The 27,250-nt window shown below is 52.2% G+C and overlaps 1 protein-coding gene across 3 annotated transcripts in view; it reads right to left on the reverse strand.

The window, feature by feature from the left end:
* The window catches only part of ARRB1 (arrestin beta 1), a 70,079-nt gene that overhangs the window by 23,318 nt on the left and 19,511 nt on the right, over positions 1 to 27,250 (reverse strand). Inside the window, exons 1-2 of one of the 3 annotated variants that reach the window (XM_054576280.1) lie at positions 3,223 to 3,458; positions 373 to 403 (exon numbers count right to left, since the gene is read on the reverse strand). In XM_054576280.1, the coding sequence (XP_054432255.1) occupies positions 373 to 403; positions 3,223 to 3,278 (87 nt within the window). In that variant the 5' untranslated portion in view covers positions 3,279 to 3,458. Of the gene's footprint in view, positions 1 to 372; positions 404 to 3,222; positions 3,459 to 27,250 lie in introns of those variants that run through there. The other 2 variants (XM_054576281.1, XM_054576282.1) reach the window with 2 other exon arrangements.

The following is a 27,250-nucleotide window of genomic DNA, read 5'->3' on the forward strand; positions in this document are numbered from 1 at the left end:
GCGGAGCAGGCCCCGACAACGCGAGGATGCCTGGCTCAGCACCGAGGCTCCAGGGGCCTCTCGCACCAGGGGAGGCAGGGCCCCTGAGGCCCTTGGCACTCACTCCAATTCCTGCACTCACATCGAGGTCTCTCTGTGCTAGTTGTGCACCCCCACACCAGAGCAGGGGCTCCCTCAAGTTCAGGAGGGCTGTTCTACCCTAACCTCAGAGAGCTAGTTTCCTGAGCTCCCCTCCCCCACCCCCGCCCTTGGACGACTCCTAACAGCCTCAGATGGGAGTGCGTGGGGTCCTGCGTGGTCAGTAGACATGCCCCAGAGAGGACAAGAGTTTGGGGTCAGGCAGGAGCTGGGGTGCAGCTCTTATAGACTCACCTTCCCATTTGGGCTCGCCTTCTTGAACACCCTGTGGAGGGAAAGAGAGGGAAGGCCAGGGTTAGCATGTGGCACCCAGGGGAAGTCTCCTGCAGGCCTTCCCTCAGCAGGGCTGAGGACGAGGGGCCTGGAGTGGTTTTGCAGGCACCTTCTAGGCCGTCAGAGCTGGGACAGTGCCCAGCCTGATCAGATCTCACCCGTTTCCACCACTGCGCCCCCCCCCCCCCCCAAGGTCCCCTTATTGCCACTGCAGGTCTCCTGGGCCCTGGCCATGGCCCCCCTTAGTCTATTGTTCAACCAGCAGGTGGAGGGAGCCTTTCAAGATATAAGTCAGACCATGGCGCTCACTTGCTCAAACTCCGCCTGGTTCACACAGAGGACAAGCCTTGGTCTGTGTGTCTGCTCTGCCTCCTCTCCCTCCCAGCATCACCCCCGCTTCCTCCCTCAGTCCTCCAGCCCCAGGGCCTCCTTGCCGGTCCTCCAGCGCTCCAGGGTGGCTCCTGCCTCAGGGCCTTTGCTCTAGCAGCCCCCTCCCTGGGACACCCCCCACAGGTCTGCTTGCCCAGCAATCAGTGAGGGGTCTTCACCCTGTGTCCCTCCCCACACTCACTCCTTCTCTCGCTCTACTTCTCTTTTCCCACCGCACTCTCGCTTTCTAACCTACGACATAATCACTGATTACAGCTATGCCTGTCTACTCTGCTAACAGGTCAGCTCCACAAGAACTGGAGTCTTTGTCTCTCTTCTCCACTGATGTATCCCCAGTGCCCAGAAGGGTGCATCTAGTAGGTATTCAATACATGCATGAATGAATGCCAAGTAGCAAGGACTCCATAAATATTAGTTGAGTGGGTGAATGAATGAATCAGTGAAGGAATCAGCAGCTGAGAAACTGAGGCCCAGGAAAGGGAGGGGACATGCCGGTGGCCACATAGCCAGTCTCTGGTTGTAGAGTCAGGCAGAGGCCTGGCCGCCGGCTCCCGCCATGGGCTCGCTCTGCCTTCCAGAGCACACTGCAGGCTGCAGCAGCTCCCCGGTCCTCTCCCCTAAGCTGGGTCCGGGGGCTGGAGGCCCCCTCGCCTATCCCCCATTGTTGAGCCCCAGAAATGCTCGGTGATATTGGGAGGGAGAGGAGATGAGTGAATGAGAGAGACAGAGACCCAGGGGAGAAGCAAAGGTGCTGGAGGAGGGCGAGGACATGAGAGGGACTCGGCCCGGAAGCTGTGGAAATAAAAGATGGAATTGGAGATGAAGAAACAAACAAGTAAAAAAACAAAAAGAGGGAGAGAGAAACAGTCAGAAGCAGGCATGGAGGCGACACAGGGCCATGGCGCAGGCCCGCACTCAGCCGCGAGGGATCACAGAGCCCAAATCCTTCCCCAGGAGCAGGAGGCCCCGCAGGCAGCCAGGGCAAGGCAGGAGGAGGCCAACAGTGTCGCGACAGTCCTTCCTCCAAGAAGGGGGGTGGGAGGTGGCTCTGTGTTGCCTCCACAGTGCCCCACACACCTACCCCTTTTTCCCAGGGCCCAAGAGACCACTGATGGGCCTGGGCTTGGCTTGCAAAGAAGGGCCTAGCACATTCCTCCCCGACATCCCCTAGGGGCTCTGAGCTTTTCTCCTTATAAATATTTATTAGTGTTTGGAGTGTGAAGATGCCACTGTCAGCTGGAGTGTAATAATTGCTAAAGTGAGAAAAAAAAGAAACACATCACATGGTTGGAACCAGCAGCTACCAAGCTGGGTGCTGTGTCTGCAGAGGAGACCAGAGATCCCTGGAAGGGACAAGTGGCACCCTGTTCACAGGAGGGGGCTGGGGGCAGGCTGAAAGAGTGATAATCAAAACAGGAGGGAGGAAGGGAGTTAAGAAGGAACTAGCCTTTGTTAAGTGCCTCCTTTTTTCTCCTATTAGCACTGAAAAATGGTCATTCCAACCCCTAGTTCATAACTAGGAGTTCAGAGAGATGTAGTAACTTGCCCAGGAATGCACAGCAAGGGACAATGTCGGGATTCAGACACAGTTCTGCCTGTCTGCCTCCAGAAGCTACTTTATGTCCAGCCCTGCTGCTTTCCTAGAGCAGGTGTTTTCATCGAGATCGGGAACAGAAAGGAAGGGAAGTGAGGGCAAGAGAGCGGAGGGGAAGAGGAAGAAATGACAGGCCCAGCGAAGGGGTGAGAGGAGAGCAGGGTGACAGAAGCAGGAAGCACGGCAGGCCGTGGGGAAGGCTCTGACACTGTCAGCCCCCGGGGCCACCTCCTCAGGAAGCTGGGCCGCTGGTGGCTTCCTCACACAACAACAGCAGTTGCCCGTGATCTGAGAGAGCACGGTATGCCCTAGTCATGTCTCAAAGTACTTTTCCCAGAACACTGCTGAGCCTTCAACAATCCCATTGCAGAGATGAGGAAATGGAGGGTCAGGCAGACAGACTGCGGCTGCCTTTCCACTCAGCCGCACAGCCGGCCCTCCCTGAAGCCACTCCACCAGCTTCCCGGCCCCAAAGGTGTCAGCAAAAAGGCCCCTGCGGGGGTGCTTCCAGGTCACCGGGACCCCCCACATGTGAAGCCCCACACCGATGGCCTCTGCCCATCCACTTTGAAGAGCAAGCACAAACGCACAAGACTGTGGTCAAAGCCAAACTTCCAGGCTGTGGGGTGGTGGCTGGATCTGGTTCCCCCTGAGTCCCGTCCATGCCCCACAAGCCTGATTCTCAGAGTCAAAGCCAGGTCCCACGTAGGAAGTACCGGTGGTGGTGTAGCTGGCTGAGGCTCCCTGGAGACAAGAAACAGAAACCCACCGAGGGTCATTCAAGAAAAGGAGGAGGAGGGGGCACGATAAGGAGACAAAAATCTCACGGAAAGGATGCGCAGGCAGGATGCACTGGGGCTGGAGCCAGGAACAGGGAAGCCATCAGCCTCTCAGACAGTTGCTCGCTCTCTCCACCTCTCCCTCTGGGGCCGCATGTTCTGCCGGCTGCACTGCTCTCTGTGCGGCCGCTCCATTGTCTTTGTGGACCATCTCTCTCTGCTTACTCAGGGCTTTTCTGCACCTCCATCGTTTTGGCTTGCATCTGGCTCTCACTCTGACCCTCTTTCTATTCTGCCTCTCCCTCAGCTTCCCACTGTTAATTGCTGTGTGGCCCAATTCCAAAGTCCCAGGAGAGGAATTTCATTGGTCAACTTCGGTCAGGTGTCCCACGCCTGAGCCAATCAACTCTGCCTAGAGTGTGTCATGTGGCCCATGACACATGGGCAGAAAAGAGTCTATAGAGCAATGTTTTTCAAAGTAGGGGCCACAACCCATTAGTTGATAATGAAATCAATTTAAAGAACTGCCACCAGCACTTGTATTTTTAATGGAATAGGAGATAGAAGTATGAGGCACAGAGAGCAAGGGTACAGTAGATACTACTATATTTACCAACACTCCATTCCCCTCTAAGGCTGGGCAAATTTCTCTAGTCCCATGACATCAGGCATGCCCATGGGGTTTGCTCCAGCCGATGAAATATGAGTAGAAGCGCCACATGTCATTTCTAGGCAGAGCATCTAAGGGCTGGTACATGATTCCCCATGCCTGTTGTATTAGTTTTCCTTGGAGCCTAGAACAAATGACCAAGAACTTATGGCTTAAAGCAACATAACCTTATCTTACAGTTTTGTGGTTCAGAAGTTTGAAATGTACCTCACTGGGTCAAAATCAAGATGTTGGCACTCTCCACAGGCTCTAGGGACAAATTCGTTTCCTTGCTCTTTCCAGCTTCTAGGGCACCCACATCCCTTGTTCCAAAGCCTCTTCCTCTATCTTCAAAGCCAGCAACAGCAGGTTGAGTTCTTATTATACTGCATCACTCTGATCTTTTCTGCCTCCCTCTTCTACTTTTAAAGAGCCTTATGAATACATTTAGTGCCCTATTTTAAGGTCAACTGATTAGTAACCTTAGCTTCCTCTGCAACTATAATTCCCCTTGGCTATGTAATATAATATCTTCAAAGGCTCCAAGAATTAGGGTGTAGACATCTTTGGGGGGCCATCCTTTGGCCTACCACACCCTCTTTTCTTTGCCACAGAAAGTAGCAATGATCTGGGTGGGGAAGCCTCCAGTGATCTAAATCCCAGGGCACTCCTGCTACATGATAGACTTGCAACATGAAGGAAAAAGAAAGTTCTAGCACCACTGAGATTTGAGGGTTGTTTGTTTTTGCAGCAGACCAGCTTCTCCTGGTTGATACAAAAAGTAAGTATGACTTAGTGAAACTTTCACTTTAGGAGAACTGAGTTACACTGTTCTATGAATTTCATGCTTCAAATTTTTTAATGCTTACGAACATGCCTAAAACAAGCATGCTCCATCGGTGCCTGCAAACCCACTGGACCCTGTTTCCTGATCCCAATCCGTCAGGGTGGTGCCGCCAGGCAGGCTGGCCAGCAGGTCAACTCTCCATTAGCCAGAACGGTGGTTTCTCCAGGGAGCCCCAGGCTCCACTTGCAGTGTGGGGTACCTACTGATCAACTTCACGCTAACATTCTGCTGCTGTTCTGTGAGCCATCAGTCCTCCCAGGGTCCATTTGGGCCTGTAGGAAGAAACCTGCACCACAAGAGGCCAGCACAAAGCACTTCCATGATAGACTACCCAACAACCAAGAGTTTATAATCCTGTGGTACAGCCATATGGTGGAATATTATATAGTAGTGAAATTATGCTTATATCTTTCTTAACACAGGGAAATGCCTATGAAAGAATATTAAGCAGAATAAATCAGGACTCAAAATAACATATTTGGCATGAGCTCAATCTGTACTCAATAAACACCAAAAGAAGAAATAATAATAATAATACTCCTCAAATTGATCTACAGAGTCAGTGCAATCTCTATCAAAATCTCCATCGGCTTTTCTTCAGAAGTCGGTAGGTTGAATCCTAAAATTCAGGTGGGAATACAAAGAACCCAGAATAGCCAAAACAAACTTGAAAGAAAAATGGAACTCATGGGGCAAAAAAAAAAAAAAAAAAAGGGGAAAAAAAGTTGGAGAACTCATACTCCTGAATTCATAACTTACCACAGGTTATACCAATCAGGACTGTATGATACTGACATAAATATAGACATACAGATCAATGGAACAGAATTGAGAATCCAGAAATAAACCTATATATTTATGGTCAATTGATTTTTGACAAGGGAGCTAAGACAAATCAATCGGGAAAAAAATGTCTTTCAACGAATGCTGCTGGCACAATTGGATACCCATATGCAAAAGAATGAAGTTAGATCCCCTACCTCACGCGGTGTACAAAAATTAACTCAGAATGGATCAAAGACCTAAAACTCTTAGAAGAAAACATGGCCTTGAATTAGGCAATGGTTTCTTAAATATGACACCAAAAGCACAGGCAACTAAAGGAAAAAAATAGATAAAACTGTCTTCATTAAAATTAAAACTTTGAGCTGCAAAGGTCACTGTTAAGAAAGTGAAAAGACAACCCATAGTCACGGCCAGTGTGGCTCAGTTGGTTGGAGCATAGTCCCGTAACCAAAAGGCTATGGATTCCATTTCCGGTCAGCGCATATACCTAGATTGCAGGTTCAATCCCCCTTTTGGGTACGGACAATCCTCGGTCCAGGTGTGTATGGTAGGCAACCAATCGATCTCTCTCTCTCTTCCTTCCTCTCTCTCTAAAAGCGGTGAAAAAATGTTCTCATGTGAGGATAAAAAATAAATAAAGAAAAGATAACCCACAGAATGGAGAAAATGTTTTCAAATCATGTATCTGATAAGTCTAGTTCCAGGATACATAAAGACCTTATTTTTACTCAATAATAAACAGGCGAATAACCCAATTAGAAATAGACAATGGGTTTGAATAGACATTTCTCCAAAGAAGACATACAAGTGGCCAATAAGCACATGAAATGATGTTCAACATCATTAGTCACTGAGGAAAAGCAAATCAAAGCCACAGTGAGATACTTAATACCTGGAATAGCTATAATTAAAAAAGGATAATAATAAGTGTAGTCAAGGATGTAGAGAAACTAGAACCCTCACATGTTGCTGGTGGTAATGTAATTGTGGTGGAGTCATTGTGGAAACAGCCTGGCAGTTCACCTAAAAGTTAAATGTAACAGTTAACATAGGACCCAGTAATTCCATTCCCAGGTATATATCCAAGAGAACTGGAAACAGATGTTCATACAAAAATGGGTACATAAATATTGATAGCAGCGTTATCCATAAGTCATAAAAGATTAAAAAGTAAATATCAATCAATTGATGAATGTATTTTTAAATGTGATATTTATACAATGGAATATTATTCAATCACAAAAAGAGATGAGGTACTAATCCATGCTACAACATGGATAAACCTTGAAAACACTGAGTGACAGAAGCCAATCACAAAAGACCATACATTGTTTGATTCCATTTATATGAAATGTCCAGAATAGGAAAGTACCTAGAGACAAAAAGCAGATTAGTAGTTACCAGGGGCTGGTGGAAGGGGAAAATCAGAGGTGATTGCTAATGGAGAGGAGTTTCTGTTTGGGGGGATGAAAATGTTCTGGAATTAGATAGTGGTGATCGTTATACAGCCTTGTGAACAAACTAAAACTGCGACTATTGTGGTATTCACTAAAACTGTGACTATTATGGCATGTAAATTATATGTCAATTTTGAAAAATGAAGCTAAAAACAAACCCCTACAAAATGAATGAAAGGAGAGCACATGTGCCTAAATACTAACAGGGGTTGACAGAGACTCCCTCCCTTGACACACCCACTACTTTTTTATATCTTATTTTTCCATTTTGTACAATAAGCATACATTACATTATAAAGTGACCAGAGCTTCCCTCACAAACTATGTCTCAAGTCTTGGAGAAAAGAGAGTCTGGAAAAAATGTTGAAAGTAAAGTAGAGAAATACAGATCCTACAGATTTGTATAAATACAAATCTCTGGCTCTGCAATTGTACAGCCCAGAGTCCACATCTCTCCCCAGGCCTGCAGTGTCAGCTATTAGAGGTTTCTGCTCAGCTCTCTCCTCTTCCAGGCAGCCTTCCCTGACTTCCCCCAAGACGGGGTTAGGTGCCCTCCAACTACTTCACACTGTGTGCCCCAGTCACAGCATTTCTCAGACTTTGCAGTGGTCTGTTTACTCGCCCTCTGCTTCACTTACATCACTTCAATGAAAAAAGAGATTTTATTTGTGTTATCGCATGGTGCCTGGGGCCCAGTAGGTACTCAATAAATAAACACAGGTTGAACGTTGTTGAATAAATGTTCTAAGACAGAATTTGTCAAAAGTGAGAATGGATGAAGTTTAAATAGATGGTGGTTGGCAATGATCTTTTTCTCTAGGTAAGTGAACTCCAGGCATCTCTTCTGCCTACAGTCCTCTTTGGCTGTCAGGATCAATGGGGCTTGGGCTTAGAGAATGCCTCACAGGGGCATGGTCCCAGCCACCACCAGGCTGAATCAGGGCTACAAGTGACATACCCAAGACAGGCGTCTGCTCCGCTTTGATCAATGGCTCTCCCGCTTGCTTCTTACTTACCCACATTCACACAGCCCATTCCACTGCCAGGTTCTGGGGCAGTAACATAAACAATTCATGGTCCCTGCCGCCAAAACCCACAGTACAGCCAGTCAGAGACACCCGCCAAGCACCATGTCCTCCGTGCATAAAGTTCTCCGTGTGAGCGAAGTGCTGTGCCCCATCCTTCACACACATTATGGTATTATATTATTCTAGTAATATTTCCACTTTTTCAGAGGAGAAACCTGCGACTCAGCAATCCTAAATAACTTATCCAAAGTCATAAAGCCAGTATCAGAAGAGCAACCCCGTGAATGGGCCCCGTCTAGGAAATCATTTAGACAAAACATGCCTTAACATCAGAAAACTCACCCTGGGGAGGCTATCTGTGAATGTAGATTCACTACCAGTGACTTGAGACATCACTGGTAACAGCTCATTCCTTTGTGAACATTGGAAAATTGTGGGTTGTTATTCTTTTTCAACAGTGAATGAGGTTAGACCTTCAAATATTACTCAGTCTTCAGTCAACATCAGAAAACTCATCCAGGAGAGAAACCAGGTGCCAGTTCCTGCTTTCAAGTGTGTCATAAATATTAACTCACTTGTTCCTCTAACAACCTTATAAGGAGCTATACTACCACCCCCACTTCACAGATGAGGAAACGGAGGCACAGAGAGCCTATGTCATTTGCCTAGGGTCACACAGCCAGTGAGCGGTGGAACTGGACAGATAGCAGAGCCCAGGCGATCTGGCTCCAGAGGTGGCACCTTTAACCACTCACAATATTCTCTTTCGGGTGGGGTTGTGCGGTTTTCTCTGGGAAGGCAAGAAAGGTTTCAGGGGAGGATGTCGAAAAGAGGGAGATCTTGAAGAACAGTCACGGTGAAGGGACAGCCCCACAGGAGGCGGCGCAAAGAGAGCAACTGAGTCCCCCGGGGGCTTTGGCCATAGTGGGCAGGCTGACGTAGCTAAGAGGTGTCCCGAGTGCCAGAGAGGGGCACAGGGAGGAGGATGGGCCAGAGAAGCGCCCACTGACTGCCAGAGAGTCCTGGAGCACCTCCGTGCACCGGGCCTGGGCTAGGTGTGAAGGCTCTTGAAGGCTGAGCTAAGGAACTTGGACCTCAGAGAAGGCGATGAGGAGTCGTGGGCATTTGGGAGGAGGAAGAATGATTGGCCAGGACTGTATTTTGGAGACAGAGATGCTCCAGGCTCCATATCTCCCTGCCTCCCACCCTACACTGCCTCTGAGAGCAACCGTGGCTTCACTGGGCAGTGTGCGGAGCATGCAAGGAAGGGGGCATTAACTCTCAGGTACAGACACCCTACATTCTGACCCACTTTCCTGGGTGTGAGAACAGCCATCGGGGAGCAGGAAGGCGTGAGGAGCAGGTGGCTGTGGCAGCAGAGAGGTTTCTAGGACCCTTATCACACTCTCCCTGGTAGCGGAGTTATTTGTGTACAGACCTGTCTTCTCTGCCAGAAATGAACAGCCCTCCCTGTGTCAGAACACCGCCTGCCTGTTTACCCGCCATTAGTGCACCTGCTTCCCCAGACTGCCCAGGAGGGGAAGGAAGCAGGAATACGGGAAACGTCACCCCCATTTCACAGATTTGTGGGGCCTGCGGGATCACCGGGCAGCCTGCTTCATTTCCCAGATGGAGAAATCAAAACCCAGGAGAGGGAAGAGCCCTGGGCTGTGGCCAGGAAACTCAGGCTCACGCTGGTACGTGGAGAGAGCCACAAGGAGGAGAGGCCCCGGCTTCTGGTGCTCCTGTCACGCCCTGGCCCAAGTCCCTCGTGGCTCCCGTGGGCCTCTGCAGGCTCGCAGGGCACATGGTGGTGTCTGGCAGGTCTGAGGGGCAGGGGTAGCGGATGGGGGCCGGGGGGGTCTGGCCAAGTCAAGCTCCCAGCCTCTGGCTTCTAGGCAGACAACATTTCCTCCCGCCTCCTGCTGCATTCACGGGGTCATTTTTCTGGCCATGATCCACAGTTGTGGTGATATTCAGGGGGTGCAGAGAGAGGAAGGAGGGGGGCCACCAGGTGTCCATGACAGTGGGGAGAATTTCTTAAAGGAGCATGACCTGTTTCCTGGTAACCCAAAAAACTGGAGACATGAAAGTCAAAAGCTAATGAAAATTTCACCAAGCAGCCTAGCAGCTGGATCCCAAAGAGCCCCCAGACGGCCTCTGAACGCTCTCCAGCCGTCTCCAGGGTGGAGGGGCAGGGAGGGCAGGCTGCTGGCAGAGGAAACAGCATGGACACTGAAGTAAGCAGGCCCTGCCCGAGGCCTGTGTGACCTCGGGTGAGTTTCACATCCTCTCTGAGGCATACTATCCACGGTCGGGAAAATCGGGGTGATGCCTACCCCATAGGTTGAAAGTATATATGAAGACTTAGTACCGGAAAAAAAGAAGAAGAAGAAGGCTTGGAACCTAGCAGAGAACTGATAAAGGGAAGCCGACATCACCGGCGCTATAATTACTGCTGTGGTCCCGACTCCTGCAGCCACCTCCCCGCCCAACCCGCCAGTGCCCAGGGGAGGGTTCTTGCCAAATGGCCTTCAGGTGAGAAGGCCTTGAAGGCTGGAAGAGGGTGTGATGTTGCCCCTGCTGGAGACAGGGAAGTTTTTTTTAGTTGTCCCTCTCTATCCTAGTCTCAGATGAAAAAGTACAGTTTTGGACTAAACTAAACTCCAGTTTAGTCCCTCACGTTCCAGGAGTCTCTAGAGGCGAATCCTGCCCTTCTCTCTTTCTGTACCAGCCTTCCCATCGGTTCTCCGAACTGCAATCCTCTCTATCCTTCCTTCCCAAAGTCAGCCCGTCCAAGAAGCCTTCCCTGCCTGCTTCACCTTAAAGCCTCCTTGTCCTGATTCCTCTCATCTGGGGCGGGGGAGGCTTTGCTTGCTCCCCACCCCCAGCTCCTTCCCTTCTTTCCTCTCTCCATCCATCTTTCCCACTTCCCTCCTTTCTCTTCCTTTTATTTTCCCAGTCGCTGGCCCTGGCACTGTTCTTACCTGAGGGAGCCCCTGTGCCCTGTCCCCACGGCACCTACTCTCTGAAGCAGGGAGACAGATTCTCCACAAATAAGCAAAGCGTCCCTCATGAGCAGAGTGGGCAGGTGGAATGAGGTGATGTGTAAAGTGCCCGGCTCAGCTCCGGGAACACAAGGGCCACCGACACACCTGCACAGCTCCCTCCCCACCCCTCCACCCCTGCCCTGTGCCCCCTCAGCATCCACACAGGGCCTGCATGTCCACTCCGCAGTGGAGCGCATTGGGACTGAATCCTTGACCAAGTCCAGAGAGCAGGGACCCTCTTCCTTCAGTCGTTCATTTTCCTTGGAACACAGTCAGTGCTGAATAAATACTTTGAATAAACGAATAAACAAGAGCCAAACTCTGAGCTCAAAACTTGGAAAACTAGGACCTGGGCCAAGTGGTGAATCAGAGGCAGGCAGCCTCACCCGATGATGGGGGCTGGGGGCGGGGGGGTGGGGTAGACGGGTTTGCCCTCAGCAGGAGCCGCAGGCATGGCCCAGGCCCGCACAGTCCAGGATTCCCCCAGTGGGAAGATTGGATGCAAAGTTTTATTTGTTTTATTTGCCAATTTAAAAATATAAACTTTTAGAAATATAGAGTGTATATTTCTAAATACTTTATTAAAATGAGATACTAATTCAGAAGCATTATATTTTTCCCATTTTCACACTTCATGAAACATCAGGACTGATCATATAGGGTGGTGCATTTCTGACTCCAACTCATCAACCACTCTGGGGTCTGTCAGGGGCTGAGAGCCCTCTGTGGTCAGAGGCCCTGTAAGGACTGGCAGCTGTGGCCCAAGGTCGCCGCTCTCTCCTAAGAAAACGCTTTGGAGAGGGAAATCAATGGCTTACATTTAGCCAGATCAGGTGCCTCCAGTGTGCTGGAGCTAGCTCATGAGAGCCAACTGTCACATTCCTAGGAATTTTGCGAGCTAGTTGTTAAGCACAGTCCTTGCCAGTGGCTCTGTACTGGCCCCCAGGGGACATTTGGCAACGCAGGGAGACTTGGGGGTGAGGTGAGAAGGTGCTACTGGCATCTAGTGGATAGAGACCAAGGCATACTGCCTGCACAACACACAGGTTAGCCCCGTCCCAGGCCCCAACAAAGAATCCCCAGGCCAGATGTTAATAGTGTTCATAGTAAGAAATCCTCATCTAAATATGTAATTGAATAAATTATATTAAAAACAAAGGGAATGCATACTCAAAACTTATCACTTACCAATTATTTGACTAAATTTTACTATGTTGATCTTGAGCTGATATGATAATTTATGTTTACTAGCCTGTATGCTGGGAGTGCTATATGATGATGTCCTACTGTGCACCTCTTCCCAACTCCATGTTCAACAACATCACATGAGTAGTGTGAAATCCACGGTGGGAGAATTTACACCACAGAAATTGGCCAAAGCCACAGCCTTCAGCCCCCTGTTTTTCTGGAAGGCCCACTGTTACCAGGACAGCATTGGGTGTAACCCTAAATAGAAAAGAGAAATTCACAAGCCTGGTGGATGCTTCTAGGGTCCAGCCCAGGCAGACGCCTCAGCACCAGCCTGCTGTATGCCATGTGGAACGAGGAACCGAATACGGCCATGTGCACAAACTCTATACATCTCCACACACACACACTGTATACACCATACCACCCCACACCTGCACCCACAGGCACATCATACCTATAGATACCACACCACCACACATATATACAACACACCACATATCACATACGATACCACAAACACATATACCACACACATACCATATACACTTCACACCTCACACTGCATGTACACCATACGCAGACACACCACTCACACACAGACACCACACACAAATGCTAAGTACACCCCCCACACACACACACCTGCATAACATGCTCCACACCCCTCTCACATACAACCCCACCTACCTACCCCAGACACACACCACATAAATACACAGGCACCCCCACAGTCGCCCTCTTGCCAGCCGAGGACTAACTCGAATGATGAGAAAATAAAAGAATGCCAGTCTGGCTGACCACGTTCTTGGAGGTCTGAGCAATTGCACCTTTACTACCGCCTCACCTGTGGCCCACCTTCCCCACGCACTCTCACACCCAGCCTGCAGAGGTGACGGTCCCCCCGGGAGCACCATTCAGCGGCTCCATCTCAGTGCCCTCGCTGAGTGGTCCCCCATCCTGCTCTGCGGCCAGCTCTCCACAGGCTCCAGAGCTGAGCCCGGCTGGCTGTGGCCTCCACCCCTTCCCAAAGCCCATGACAAGCAGCTCCTTGGGTGACTCCACCCACCCGGCCACTTTAGCTGCCACCAGATGCTGGTAGGTCCACACCTCCATCTCCAGCCCAACCCTCCCTGACTCCACACCCACTAGCCTTGGGACAGCTGGACTCGGATGTCCCCTGACTTTTCAGACAAGTCCCAAACAGACTTCCTGTCTGCCCACATCTGCTCCCACCCTCTGCTGTCTGCCCCTGCCCACCCCAGACGTCAGCACACACAGCAAGTGCTCGATGCACATCTCAGTTATGTAAATCCTATAAAAAGAGGAGAAAAACAAACTTTCTTAGGAGGCAGATAGGAAGTCTTACCCCATTTTATGTATGACAGCCCTGCGTCTTGGCCAGTTAAGGGACCAGCCCAGGAGCAGCAGCCGAGGCAGGGGGCTGGGTGGAATGGAGGGGGCCCTGGAAGAGCCAGAGCCAGGGGCTGTAGGCAGCAGCTGGGCCTGGGCAGGCCCTGCAGGATCAGCTCTCCCGAGCCCCAAGCGAGGGGGTTAGTTATAAAGAAAAGGAAAAGGCGTTCCTGATACGCGTCCTGTTTCCTCTCCTCCTCTGGGCTTCCCAGGCCTTGGAGGGCGGATGTCTCTGGGCTGGCAGCCCTCAGCCAGCGCGTGGACCAGCCGAGGGTGAGGGTCTCGGGGACCCCCTCCTCCCCAGCGGCCTGTCCTGCATGGAGAGAGGGGCTCCCTGGAGTAGGTGCTCAAGTCTCCCTGCCCAGCCTGGGAGAGCCTCCATCCTTTATCCCCAGTGGGTACTCGGCACAGCTAGGCACTCCTGGCCACCAGGCTGTCCCATAAAGACACCTCCACTGGGAATCTTCCATGTCGCCCTTACTTGCTATGGGTGACAGTCCCGCTTCCTCCCTGCCCCACAGAAGTCAAACACATTACTCTGCCCAGCCTTTTCTGGCTATTACCTGTAGACCTGGGCTCCCCATGAATCAGGTGGGGCAGGGAAGGAGGCGGGGAGGAGGGAGGCAAAGGGGCTCCCTCCAATGGGGCTTCCTGAGTGAGGGCTGACAAGATGAGGCTCCCCCATCAGAGGGGGCCTTCCTGAGGAAAGAGGTCAGATTTCCTCGATCAGATTAAGGATGTCCCTGAGGGAGATGGCCATGACCTTTCCATCTGAAAAGAGGCTTCTGCAGGACAAAGGTCATGACTCCTTCCCCAGACAAGGAGCTGCCAGAGGACAAGAGGGCTATGTTCTCTCCCTTAGGGAATCCCAAGGAACAGGAGCCATGCCCCCCTCCCTCCGTCGGACAGAAGTCTCTCTCCTGGAGGATAAGACCATGGCTCCCCCATCAGACTAGGGACTCACAGAGGAACAATCCCATCTGTTCCTCCCACAGCTGTTCCCAGGACAGACTTCTAAGTCTGACACACAGAGAAGGACTTCCCCGGGGGGCAGAGCTGGGGGGAGACTTGCCCACATCATCCCTTGCAGCGAGCCCATTGCCAACTTCCCATTCATGGTCTCAACTGAACTGCAGCTTCCTTGCCATCCTCAAGATAGCCACGCGTCTCAGCAGAGGCCAGCGGCTGTCTGTCCTGGCCAGGGCCATCAGCTTCTCAAGAGATAGTGAAGTGAGCAACTGGGAGGCCCCTGACAAGGATGCCCAGGGCGGGCTGTGTACTTAGCTCTAGCCTGGACATGTCCAGATATGTGGTCTGAACGGGTCTCTGCTCCTGGCTCAGCCACTAATTGGGCAAAACTCCTAAACCCCCACTCCTGGCCGAAGGGGTAGGAGACATCAGGGAGGAGGAAAAGCAAGGCCCTTCCAGGTCCCGCCTTGAGGACACCCCTGGCCTTCCCCAGGGGGACCATCCCTGAGCCTGCTGTAAGCTGCCTCTGCAGTCATCTTCCCTACAGGCGCGCCAGCTCCAGGGAGCTGCTATTAGTTAGCATCGATCCACAAAGTGCCTTGCCTACGCACTTTATGAGCTGGGAGCTGGGAGCCAGAGGTGGAAATGAGTGAACCCAGGCCACTGGGCAGCACAAGAGAGCAGCTGGACCCCAAGATCCAGGCCCAGACAGGCCCAGGGCCAGCACTTCGTAGATGTTTGCCAAATGCGTGTTTGCTGAAAAGCAACTTGACCATATGTGGTAACTTAATCTGGGTATATTTTCTGATTAAGAAATAATAATAACAATTATTATTGTTATTATAACTGATGTTTATGAAATGTTTAGTACAAATAGAACACTATTCTAAACATTATATTAACTCATTTAATCCTCACAAGAACCCTGTGAGGTAGGTGCTCTTATTATCCCTACTTGAGAAACAGACACAAAGGAGTAAAGTAACTTGCCCAAAGTCACAGAGCAAAAAAACTAGAAATGTACCATCTGCTTGATTAATTAAAAGAATACGATATTTTTGAAAGATACAATTTGTCCTAAGTGTCTTCTAGAATAAATACATTCATCATTGGGCATGCTGTGGGATGTAAGAGGTTCCCTAAAAAAAGCAGCATTACAACGTAAACCATGAGCTCATCAGCCATCTCAAAATCACTGTTATCCTTCTTTTGAAACTTTTAACTGAGTGCTTTTATTAAAATCTAGGAAAAAACCCAATTATTTTAAGATGTATCCTTTATTTGTCATAGGCTAGGTACTGTATACCATGTTTAAAATGGGGAGACAAGGGGTGGCTCAGGGGGCTGGGCATCATCCTGCAAAGCGAAAGATCATGGGTTGGATTCCTGGTCGGAGCACATGCCTGGGTTGCGGGTTCGGTCCCCAGTTGAGGTGTGAGCAGGAAGCAACTGATCAATGTTCCCCTCTTTCTAAAAATAAAATAAAATCTTTAAAAATAAAATGGAGGGACAACACAAGGGAAAAAAAGGCATCCTTCCCTTTACTGTGCCTCTAGGCGGAGGAGGCCTATCTCATATCCCGCCTCCGTGTCTGCGCCCCCCGGAGGGGAGGGGCTCCAGGGCCCGACCGTGCGAGGCACAGAGGTGGTCCATCGTAAAGGAGTTAAGGGTTTGGGGTTGGGCAGGCCTGTAGCTTCATCTGCCTCCAGTTCAGCTGTCTAGAGTGTCAAACAAGGCTCTCTAAGTGGTGAAAACACAAATCACCACCACAATAAACAGCCTGGCTGGGTGGCCTTGGGCAGGTCCCTGTCCATCTTGGCCTCAGCTGGCTCACCGGCTCTCAGTGGGGGTCATGCTACCTCGCAGGGGCCTGGGCAGCTGAGAGGAGATAATGGGTATGAGTCGTCCCTGGGAGGCCAGAGTGCTGGGCAGAGACAAAGGCCTGTTATTAAGACAAGGCTGAGTTATCAAGCATTTTTAAGAAATGCATTTCCATTACTTCCAAGAACACACAGGCGGGCAGATGAGGTGGTCACAGTGAAGTCAGCCAAGAGCGGCTGTCCCTGAAGCAGCAAGCAGGGCAGAGCGTTCCGGGGCGCCTCCGAACATCTCCCAAACCACGCCTGGGACTTGGTGACAAACACCCCCCTTCTCACCCCGCACCCTCCACCTGCCCCTCACACTGGTTCCCTTCTCTTTCCTGGGAGGCTGTGGAAAACCTGCCAGGAGGAATAACGCCACCATCTTCCTTATCCACCAACCCGTCCGCAGTGACAACGTTGGAACCAGCTCCATGGGCCCCTATCCAGATGCTCGTTTTTTCCTTGAGCCCCAGGGAGGCCACACAAATGGTGACAGACATGAGGAAGAGCAATTAGAAACAGGGTCTGGATCTCTATCCTGGCACTTAATGGGTCTTCACTTCACCTGTCCGCACCTGGGGAATGGGACAACACACCTACCTCCAGGGGTTGAGGGGAAAGGACAAGTTGAGGTCCGCTTATGCCTGACACATAGTCCAAGTTTGAGATACGGTACGATTGACCAGAGCTGCCAGGGTAAACAAGGCTTTCCAGGGCCGCGCCCTCACATGGGTTAAAGTCTAGTAGGGAAAAGACTTAAGGAATCGCATCGGAGAACACATAGCCAGGGCGTAGAGAAGCCTTTGACCACCATGCTGCATCTCCCAACCTTTATTTGGCACTCTATGTATTTAGTGGGCCGCAGGCACCGGGACGCCGCCCCCTGGGGGTGTTTCGGGTGCGGTGGATGGGATTTTGAAATAGGCTCCTCAAGGCCTGGACGGCCCCTCCCTCAACATGCTCCCTGTCTCTTGGCTCAGGTTTTACCCTCATCGGGAAACCTCATGGCTGACACACCCCCCTTGACATCTTGATTATCAGCAAGAGGTCCCAGGCACAGGCACGAGCACTCACAGCAGGGCCCATGGACCTGGGTCACATGGCCACAAGCTTTGAGCAGGGTTTCTTGTGAGTTTGACTGAGTCAGTCATGGGGGCCTAGTCAGTTCGAAGGGCTACACGCGTCCTGCCACAACTGCCGTGACCTTGAGAAGCAGAGGGGACTGTGGTGAATGCACTGCCCAAAGATGATGGGTGTGGCAGATGCCCACACCAGCAACCACCCTGCAAAAGGCGCCACAAAGGGGGACTGTAAAGAAGGGGACAGCCCTGGCTGGTGTGGCTCAATGCATTGAATACTGGCATGTGAACCGAAAGGTCACCGGTTTGATTCCCAGTCAGGGCACGTGCCTGGGTCACAGGCCAGGGCCTCAGCCGGGGGCGTGTGAGAGGCAGCTGAGGAGTGTTTCTCTCACACATTGATGTTTCTCTCCCTCTTTTTCTCCCTCCCTTCCCCTCTCTCTGAAAGTAAATAAATACAATTTTTTAAAAAAGAGGGTGACAATAACTCCAGCAAGGAGAGGCTCCGTTCTTCCCAGATGGACCAGGGCCGGCTGAGGAGGACGTTGCAGAGAACAGGGGACATCTGAGCTGGGACTTGAAGAACGGCCAGGTTGTCAAGGTGCAGAAGAGAGAACATCAGAGTAGCATGCATATGCATGGCGTTACACATCCTTACATAGCAGAGTATACGTTTCAAAATCACTACCTCATTAGATTCCCTCAAATCCCATAGTGGTGTTATTACCTGCCTCTGCCCCCATCACACACATGTACAAATAAAACTAGTGAGCCAGATAATGAGCCCCAGGCAAACGGGGACTGACTTCTGAGCAGGAGGGAAGTGCGGGAATGGACGTGGGCCGAGCTGGCCCTCTCCTCACAAAGGGCAGTGGGTATTTGTGTCAGGCAGCAATCCCTCATTTCCAGCCCCTGCTGGTCTGTGACACACTCCTCCTGTCCCCAACATAGATACACACTCCTCTGGGTCCCAGGGCCTCGCAGGAGGGGTGGCTGGCAGAGGGACAGAGCAGTATGGCCGGGGCCAGACCAGAAGATAGAGAGAGACCGGACCATTGTTTAAGGCCCAGTTTGGAGGGCCTGCCCGACGCTCTCGCACTCATCCTGAGCACTGATAACCTCCACCTCTCCCCCTGTAACTCTTTTCCCCTGGCCTCTCCTCTTCCCTTTACTCACAGAGGCTGCTGCCAGCCTCTCTCCCTCCTCCCTCCACCCCTTGACCCTCCCCAGGGATCCGTGAGCTCAGCCTTTCCCATCAGCCATCCCTGGGAATGATGGGAAATGCTCCGCAGGCCAGGAACTGAGAGGAGGCCTGCCCCAGCAAGAGAAGAGGGGAGGGGGGCTTTTCCAGGGCTGCTGGGGGTATCCTTGGGGCAGGGCTCAGTTCTGCTGCTTCCTATGAATCCCAGGCTGGGCTAAGGGCACAGTCAGCCTGTCCCTGCTGCATGCTCTAAATAAGATGAGACCCCACTGCTGAAGAAGGACAGGCCTCATTTTATGGATGGGGAGACAAGCCCAGAGAAAGGAGGGGGAAAAAACTATATTGAGGGATTGAGTGGTCATGTCTCGGGCATTATTTGAGCCTTTCGCATGTCTGGTCTCATTTAATCCTCACAACTACCCCGCAAGGCTGAGTAACGGCCCCCAAGATGACTAGGCCCTATTCACCGGAATTGTGAATGTTACCTTACACAGTAAAAGGGACTTCACAGGTGTGATTTAGCTGAGGATCAGAAAATGGGGAGATTACCCTGCATTATGTGGGCAGGCCCGGTGTGATCACAAGGATCTTTATAAGAAGGAGGCAAGAGGATCAGAGAGAGAAAAGCCAATGTGACAATGACAGAAGTGTTGAGAGACTGGGAGATGCTACACTGCTGCTTACTTATGATGGAGATGGAGCCAGGGACCAAGGAACACAGGGACCTTCTAGAAGCTACAAAAGGCAGAGGAATGAGTCTCCCCTAGAGCCTCTGGAAGACACACAGCCCTGCTGACCCACTTGAGGACTTCTGATCTCTGGAAGTGTAAAAAGAATAAATGTGTGTTGTTTTAGGCCACTAAACATGTGTTCTTTTGTTATAGGACTATAGGAGACTGATTTGGTAGGGAGTCCCATTCTCATTTTGCAGATGAGGAAACTGAGGCTCAGGAAGGTATGTGAGTTCCTCGGGTCCTGTACACTCCACTCCACACCACACTGACTGACTGGGAATCTCCATGGGCTCTTAAGGCCAGAGCTCCTAGGCCAGGGCTTCGGGGCTGAGGAGAGTCGGAGGAGGAGGCAGGGGCCAGCCAATGCAGGGCTGAGGTTGAGGACAGCAGGGGATCTGGGGAAAGGAAAGCTCTGCCTGTAAACGTGGGGGTTACATTACGGCCGGCTGGGCCCTTCTGGAACCAGTGACTGAGTCCTGCACCGCCCCAAACGGTGAAGCAGGGAGGCAGGCGGCGAGGGCCCTGGCTCCACAGCTGAGCTGGGCAAGCCCGTGTTTGCAGGATTAACCAGCATTAGAAGAAATCCTTTCATGATCTTTCTCTGATCCTGACACAATCCCTGGGAAGAAGCTCTTTAACCTTCTTCCTACATTACTACTGGTGAGGAAAATGAGGCCTCAGGGTTAGTGACGGGCCCAAGGTCTCACAAGAAGGGAGAAGCAGAGTCTGGGTAGGCACGACTGATTGGACGAAAAGCATCACCAGCATCACCGACGCTGTAACTGCTGCGTGCCCGCCCCTGTGTTAACTCACACTGGCACGTCCAGTCGTTCTAGGCGCAAACCTGGTCAAGTGCCTCTGCCTAAAATTTCTTACGGTTCCCTACAAACCGTTTGCAATCTGGCCCCTCCTGTCCCATGGTCCCCTGCCCCTCCCCCTGCACCCTCTGGCCACACTGACCTTGGTCAGTTCCCCAGAGCCACCAAAGCCTTTCTAACTTTGGACTCTCCCACAGGGCTCCAGCCCCGACCAGTCCTGGGCCACACGCACTTGTGGTGGAGAAACCTGGGCTCTGGCCATGCCTGCTCCTCCTTGTGGGTAAGGGAAAGGGAGCAGGGCCCCGGGGTGAGCCCCAGAGGGCAGCAGGCCTGGGAGGCTGGAGTTGAGAGGGCCCAAGTAAGCTGGTCATTTGCTACACAGCAGTAAGGCAACAGCAGCCTGGGTGTAGGACAAGGTGTGTGGTGTCACAACCCAGGAGACAGGCCCTCCCAGAGGCACAGACCCCAGGACACTGGAGCCGAGGAGACTCAGAGAACAACGGGTCCCGCCCCACAGGGCACACATGGCAACTGCGAGGCCCAGAGAAATGCAGGACTTGCCCCCACCCCACCGTGTGTCACTACGGGAGTCAGGCTGGGGTGGTGGTGAAAACTTTGGGGTCTGTCCCTCACTGGCTGGGTGACCTCAGGCAAAGGGCGAATCACTCTGATTCACCTCTGAAATGATAGTGAGAGCACCTTTCGTGATGAACGCACAGGAAGCACCTGGTGCAGTGAAGCCTGCGATAAATTCAAGCTGCTGTCACCACTGAGAAAGCTAGGCCTGGACTGAGGGCTCACCCCACTCTGTTCGATAGCTGGTGGGTTTAACTGCACCCTCAGGCTGGACCCCCAAGGGGAAAGTGGGCCCTTGGCTCTCTCCAAAGCCACTGCTTCTGGGCCCTCGAAGCTGGTTAGCCTTTAATCCCACCTGATCATCTCCAGGAAAGGGATTATCAGCCTCATTGTCCTTACTGTTAAAGAAAAGACGCCCACCACTGCCACCACCAAGGAAGCAAGCCTGGGCTAGAGGGGCTCCTGATCCAAACTTGGGCTCCCCACTTCCACATCAGTGGAGGGTAAGAGGAATCAACTAGGGACTGATCGCTTCCTGTGGGTGGCACTGCGTTGGGGCTTCTACATGATCACCTCACTGAGACCTCACCACAGCCCACCAAGAGGGGGTTCTGAGGCCCATTTTGCTAGAGAGGAAGCTGAGGTTTCCGGAGGATTAATAAGCTGCCTGCCCGCGGCACCAGCTGGCAAAGCCACATCCCTGCCCTGCTCCAGGAAGCCTCTGGGCAAGGGCCCATTCCTATGCTAAAGCTCTGAGGTCTGGGCCTTTCTGAAGGGAAGGCACCCAGACCAGGCCCCGAGGGCCCGAGGCTGCCCCCTGCCCTGCAGTCAGTCCCTGTGGCCCATCTCCTCCCTCTGGGCTTCTCATCTCACTTCAGCCTGCCACACAGATCTGTTATTAATAACCAGGACAATAACACATCGTAATGCTGTTGCCTCAATTTGGACAACGCTGTCCACCCTGACATTGAGTTCACATCCGCTCTGCTTCCCTTCATCTCAGATTTTTACTCATTAGGCACTTTCTCAGAAAGCCTTTAGTGACCCCCGACTAGGCCAGATTCCCCCATTAGGGACTCCGAGAGTGCTTCTCATGGCGTGCATCTCTGGCCGGCTGTCTCCTTGGTCCAGATCAGAAGCCCCATTAAGCCATGGTGTCCCCGGAGGTGCGCCCAGGGCTGGCACACAACCTCAGGAAGCCACTCTCCACTTGCCTGGGCCAGGCACCATGCCAACTGCTGAATACAGGCATCGTGTTTAATCCGTACCCCCCCCATACAGATGAGGGCAGTGAGACTCAGCGAGAGAAAGTGACTTCTCCGAGGAAAGCCAGCCGACCTGCACCCAGGCTGGTCACATAATTTGAGAATGGGCCCCTTGTTCAGATTTCAAGACGGAGACAGAAGATCATTAAACCAATTGTAAGGCCCTTCTGAGCTCGTAGCTGTGTATAACTGCACAGGTCACAAGCCCATGCAGCTGGCCCCCCGGGCATCCATGTCTTCTGACTCCAGGCCCAGAGCCAGGCCCCTCCCACTGAGATGTGCGAGGGCACCTGCCCTGAATGCTGTGGTTCTCACACTTGAGCCTGGGTCAGAAGCTTGTTAAAGCCCAGCCTTCTGGAGCCCACCCCCAGAGTTCCCATTCAGGAGGTATGAAGTAGGCCTGAAAATCTGCATTTCTAACGGTTGCATTTCTAAAAGTGATGCTGATGCTGGGACCCCGAGACACTGAGACCCACTGCCCTAGGACAGCATATTGAACGGGGGCATCCCCAACCCAGGGCCTTGTGGGAAAAGAGATTTAGCAGGAAGCTATCAGGGCTGAGGATGCCCAGAGTCCTTAAATGATACTCAGGCCTCAGTCCAAAGGGCCAGGCCTGCTAAGGAAAGGAGTGTGAGGGAGAGGGAAGGAAAAAGGAAAACTTTACACAAGTTACCTTGTTTAATTTCTGTAACAATCTTGAGAAGTACCTTCTATTGTCTTTATTGTAGAGGAAACCACAGTATAAAGAAGTCAATAATTTGCCCAGGATCACAGCCAGGAAATTATGGAGACTACAGCTGAGCCTGGCTCTGTTTTACGTGTTATTGTGAAGCCTGCTTTAAGCAGCTGGCCCTGACAGGTTCTAATCCCACGACCTGCTCTGTGCAGGGCAGCAGACTCAGTTACCTTGGGACGAATTCACACAGTCCCAAGCCCTGACAAGCCCCCAGAGCCCCCTGTCCACTGCCTGCCTACTCTCCAAGCCCAGGCCCGCAGCACACAGACTCGAGACCCAGCTGGGGGGCTAACGACTGATATCATTACAGCAGGCCAGGGTGCCCCCGCCCCCGATCAGGGGTCCCTTCCCCATCCAGGCCCTTCTCTCCAGCCCCCTCTCTAGCCACTTCCCTAACACACCCTAAGCACCAGATCACATGCCTCTGTTTCAGAGTTTGCACCAGCTGCTCCGTCTGCCTGAAATAACTTTCCCACCCTGCTTTTCTGTCCAACTCTTACCCTCCTTTTAAAACCCCAGGTCAGCTCCGCCCTTCCTGGGAAGTGCTCCCTCAACACCTTGTCCATCCTCACTGCTCATTTATGCCCCTCTCTGCTTCCCAGGCGGCTTCTCCGGCCCTGCTCCCGGCACAGGGCACGGTGCGGAGGGTGCGCCGGCCCAGGCTGAGCTCTGTCAGGCCAGGGCACGGGTTTGCTTCACCCTGGGAACCTCTGCCAGGAGGGGCAGACACAGAGGGGATCACGAGGGTCCAAAGTGGGTGATGGGACCTCAGCTGGGGATGTGAAAAAATGGGTGCAGGGGTGGGGGGGAGAAATGCAATTTCTACATCCCCAGTCACTGTCAAGTTATGGGGGCAGCTCCCCAAATCCCCATGCCAGAAGTAAAGATCCCTGGCAGAGCAGCACAAATCTACTGCTAAATGAACACAAGGCGTGCTATGTGCCGCTGTGCGATCCCCCAGGAAACCGAGGCCCGGAGGGGGAACGGAATGAGCCCAAGGTCCCAGGCAGAGCAGGGAGCGGCCGTGGAGTGGGCCTGTAGCCTCCTCTCCCAGGAGATGTGGGTTTTAAACAATGGAGGAAGGAGGCGGCAGTGTGTCCCCCACCCTGAGAGACATGCCCTGCAGATCCCTCCGCGGAGCAGAAGGCATTAATGGACGCACTCTGGAAAGTCACAGCCCACAGAAGCCCCATGCGGGAGAGGACGCGGCCGGCTGCCCAAGGAGGGGAGAGGCTGGAGTGGAGCCAGGCTGACGGAGGAAACATCCTGAGAGGCAGGCAGGAGGAAGGGAGGAGGAATGAGAAAGGAGGAAAGAGCCAGACACGCAAACACCTCCGCCTCTTCTTTCCAACCAAAACAGAATCCCCAGCAGACAGAACCTGTGAGAAGGAGACAGGGATAGAAGCTGAGGCCTCAGGGGGACAGGTGGCTGGGAAGGCACTGGGGACTGGAGCCTCTGGAAGCTCTAGGGGCTGGGGAGCACTGGTGGGGCGAGGGTGGGCGTGTGGCGGTGGCGGAGAGGCCCCATCCGTCAACAGGGCCTGCCCAGCTCTGTACCCACAGAGGAAAAGGCTCAGGAGGAAGGGGATGTAGGGGATGTGGGTACCACCTGGTCACTCCTACTGCTCCTTCTAGACCCACAGTGCCAGCTCTTCCCAGAGCCCCCAGACCTGACCTCTGGGCTGGGCTGGGCTGCACACTGGAGTTAATGCAAAGTCAGAAAATAGAGTGGAACAGAACTGATCTGATGGGGGAGTCCAGGCCTAGCCCTTAGGAAGCTTACAGTCCAGTGGGAGACCCAAGGAATTCAAAGGAGGGAATGTGGGCACAGACACTGCTCTGGACTCCCAGGCAACCAGGACCTGACAGTCACTTCCGGCCAGTCCATGAAGCCTTAACAGAGGCCTGCCCTCTGGTGAACGCACTGCCAGGGCAAGGAGTCAGGAGGAGCTGGGAAGGAGGAAGAGGGACGCATCATTTTGTCCCATGCCTCCCTACACACACGCGCGCGCGCTCAGAGCTGGGAGCTGCGGGGGCTTCCAGGGACCCAGGTTCTGGTCCTGGTTCTGGGACTTGAACAAAGCCCTTGGCTTCTGCACACTCTCCTTTCTGTCACCTGTACGACAGGGCCATCCCGTTCCCCCTTCCTCTCAAGGGAGGCACAAGATGAAGGACAGGCCTCCAAGCAGGTGAGAACTGAGGCTTCTGGTATGACTTTAGCACATGGGAGAAAATCTCACCCCCATGCCAACTCCCACCCCATCCCTGCTCTGGCTGGCGCCCTCTTTCCTCAGGCTCCCATACGGTACCGCCAGCCTGGGAGACAGGCTGCGGTCAGGAGACCAGGCAGTCAGGCCTGGCACCCAAGGGGGAGAGGGGCCCAAAGCCAACCCACTTCCTGTCCAGGGGCCTTTCCTCTCCTTCCTCTTTCCCTCCCCACACATATGACCTTACCACCATTTGAGAGGCTTTGTTGCAATGACTTGTGTCTGGGCTTTCCCTCCACCTCATCTGACTGGCGCTAAGCTGCTAGAATTTAGGGATCCTTCTTTCATTCTTACCCTAGTGAACCAGTCAGCCTCATTGAAACCTTCCCTCGCTATAGGCTGGCAGTCATGTGACTCCCCCGCCCTCAGCCTATTTCCTTGTCTGTGAAGAAGGGTTGTTCTTCTGAGAATTAAATGAGCCTAGTGCCACACCTAGTAACACATATTAACTCTATTATTATTAATAATATTCAACCAATATTTATTGAGCATCTGTTGTGTGTCAGACACTCTTGGCCACCAGAAGTTGCCCTTCTAGCCAGGAAGACAACAGGGCCTTGCACAACTCCAGGGGGCGCCCTGGTACAGATCGCAATGCCAACAGTATCCCCTGCAAGGCTGCAATGCCACAGCCCTGCAAGACAGGCATCAAACAAACAGACGGTATGCGGTGATTTGATGCGTGCCGTCAAGTGTAGTGCTCCAAGAGGCCAGGATGGGTGACCCGACCAGCCTGAAAAGTCGAGAAAGCTTTCCGGAGAAGTGACAACTGAACCAGGAGCTAAAGAAGAAGCACTAAGAACTCTGAAAGGAAAAAAAAGGTGGGGATGGTCGGCTGCAGCCAAATGGAACAACACCTGCTGGGGGAGGGCTCTAGGGGAAGGAGCAAGACTCGCTGAAGGGGCTGAGGGGAAGCCGGCAGGGCCTGGCCGCCGGGCAAGCTTCGCCAGGAGTCGGGATTTTACTGTCATTGTGTTAAGATGTTGATGGGGTTTCAGCAGGGAAAAGACATGATGTAGTCACACTTTCACACGCTCACTTTGGCTGCTGGGTGGAGAATGGAAGGGCCGACAGGCTGGAGTGGACAGGGGGAGTCCAGTGAAGGAGCAGCAAGATCAATAACAAGACTGCTCTGGGTTCAAACTCCCGACCTGCCATTTATTAGCTGGGATAGAGATCATAACAGCACCGGCCTCCTTGTGAGGATTAAATGAGCAACTTTGCGTATGTAAAGAACTTGGAACAATACTTGGCTCACAGAGAGTCCTGAGTGTTTATCTGATATTATTCATCCAGATGGGAAATGAAGGTGGCTCAGATTAGCGAGGTAGCAAGGAGACAAGGAGAGAAAGAGATGTGGCCAGACTCCAGGAATGCATCACCAGGCCCCGTTGTGAGCACCCAGCCGCTCCAGCCCCTGAGCCAGCTGCAACCACAAGAGACGCTGAGCCAGAACTGCCCAGCTGAGCTCTTCCCACATTCCTGACCCACAGAAACCAGGGGATGAAAGATGCATGTTGTTGTTTTGAGCTACTAAGCTATTGGGTGGTTGATTATGTAGCGGAAGATAAGTGAAACAACTCCTATTGAGAGTTACCTGGAGGGAACCTCCTCCCCGCACCCCCCCGCCCCCGCAAGCAAGAAGCTCACCTTAGGAGCAAGAAAGCTGTGCAGGGGTGAAGGGGGAGAGCAGCAGCCGAGCCAGGGATCTCTGCACTTTTCAGGATTCTGCCCTCAGGAAGTGATCGCATAGCTTCAAAGCTAAGCATTTCAAAATTATTTACAAGAGCAATAGACTGGAAACAATGTAAATGTCAAATAAGGGGATGGTTCAATAAACTGGAACATTCACATGAGGAACTCTTACGTGTCATTAACAAATACGGAAATTAGGATAAGTTAATGGCATGGGAAATGCTGAAGGAAAAGAGGCCATTATCAAATGTCACACATAGATTAAGCACAATTGTGTATGACTACACCAAGGGGGGCTGGCTACCCCCAAAGGGAGGCATAAGCCCAGTCCCTGAAGGCTGAAGCTCGAACAGGATGTCCCGATTCCCATCCTGACCCCCACCCTGGCTGGCCAGCTCGAAAAGATTGTCCACTTTTTATAAATTAAATCTCAGCAGACATGACACCTCAGGCCC

This window comes from Pteronotus mesoamericanus, unplaced genomic scaffold (assembly GCF_021234165.1).
Source record: "Pteronotus mesoamericanus isolate MK-2021 breed Mesoamerican mustached bat unplaced genomic scaffold, CSHL_Meso_final contig_33, whole genome shotgun sequence".
Classification (NCBI taxonomy): Eukaryota; Metazoa; Chordata; class Mammalia; order Chiroptera; family Mormoopidae; genus Pteronotus; species Pteronotus mesoamericanus.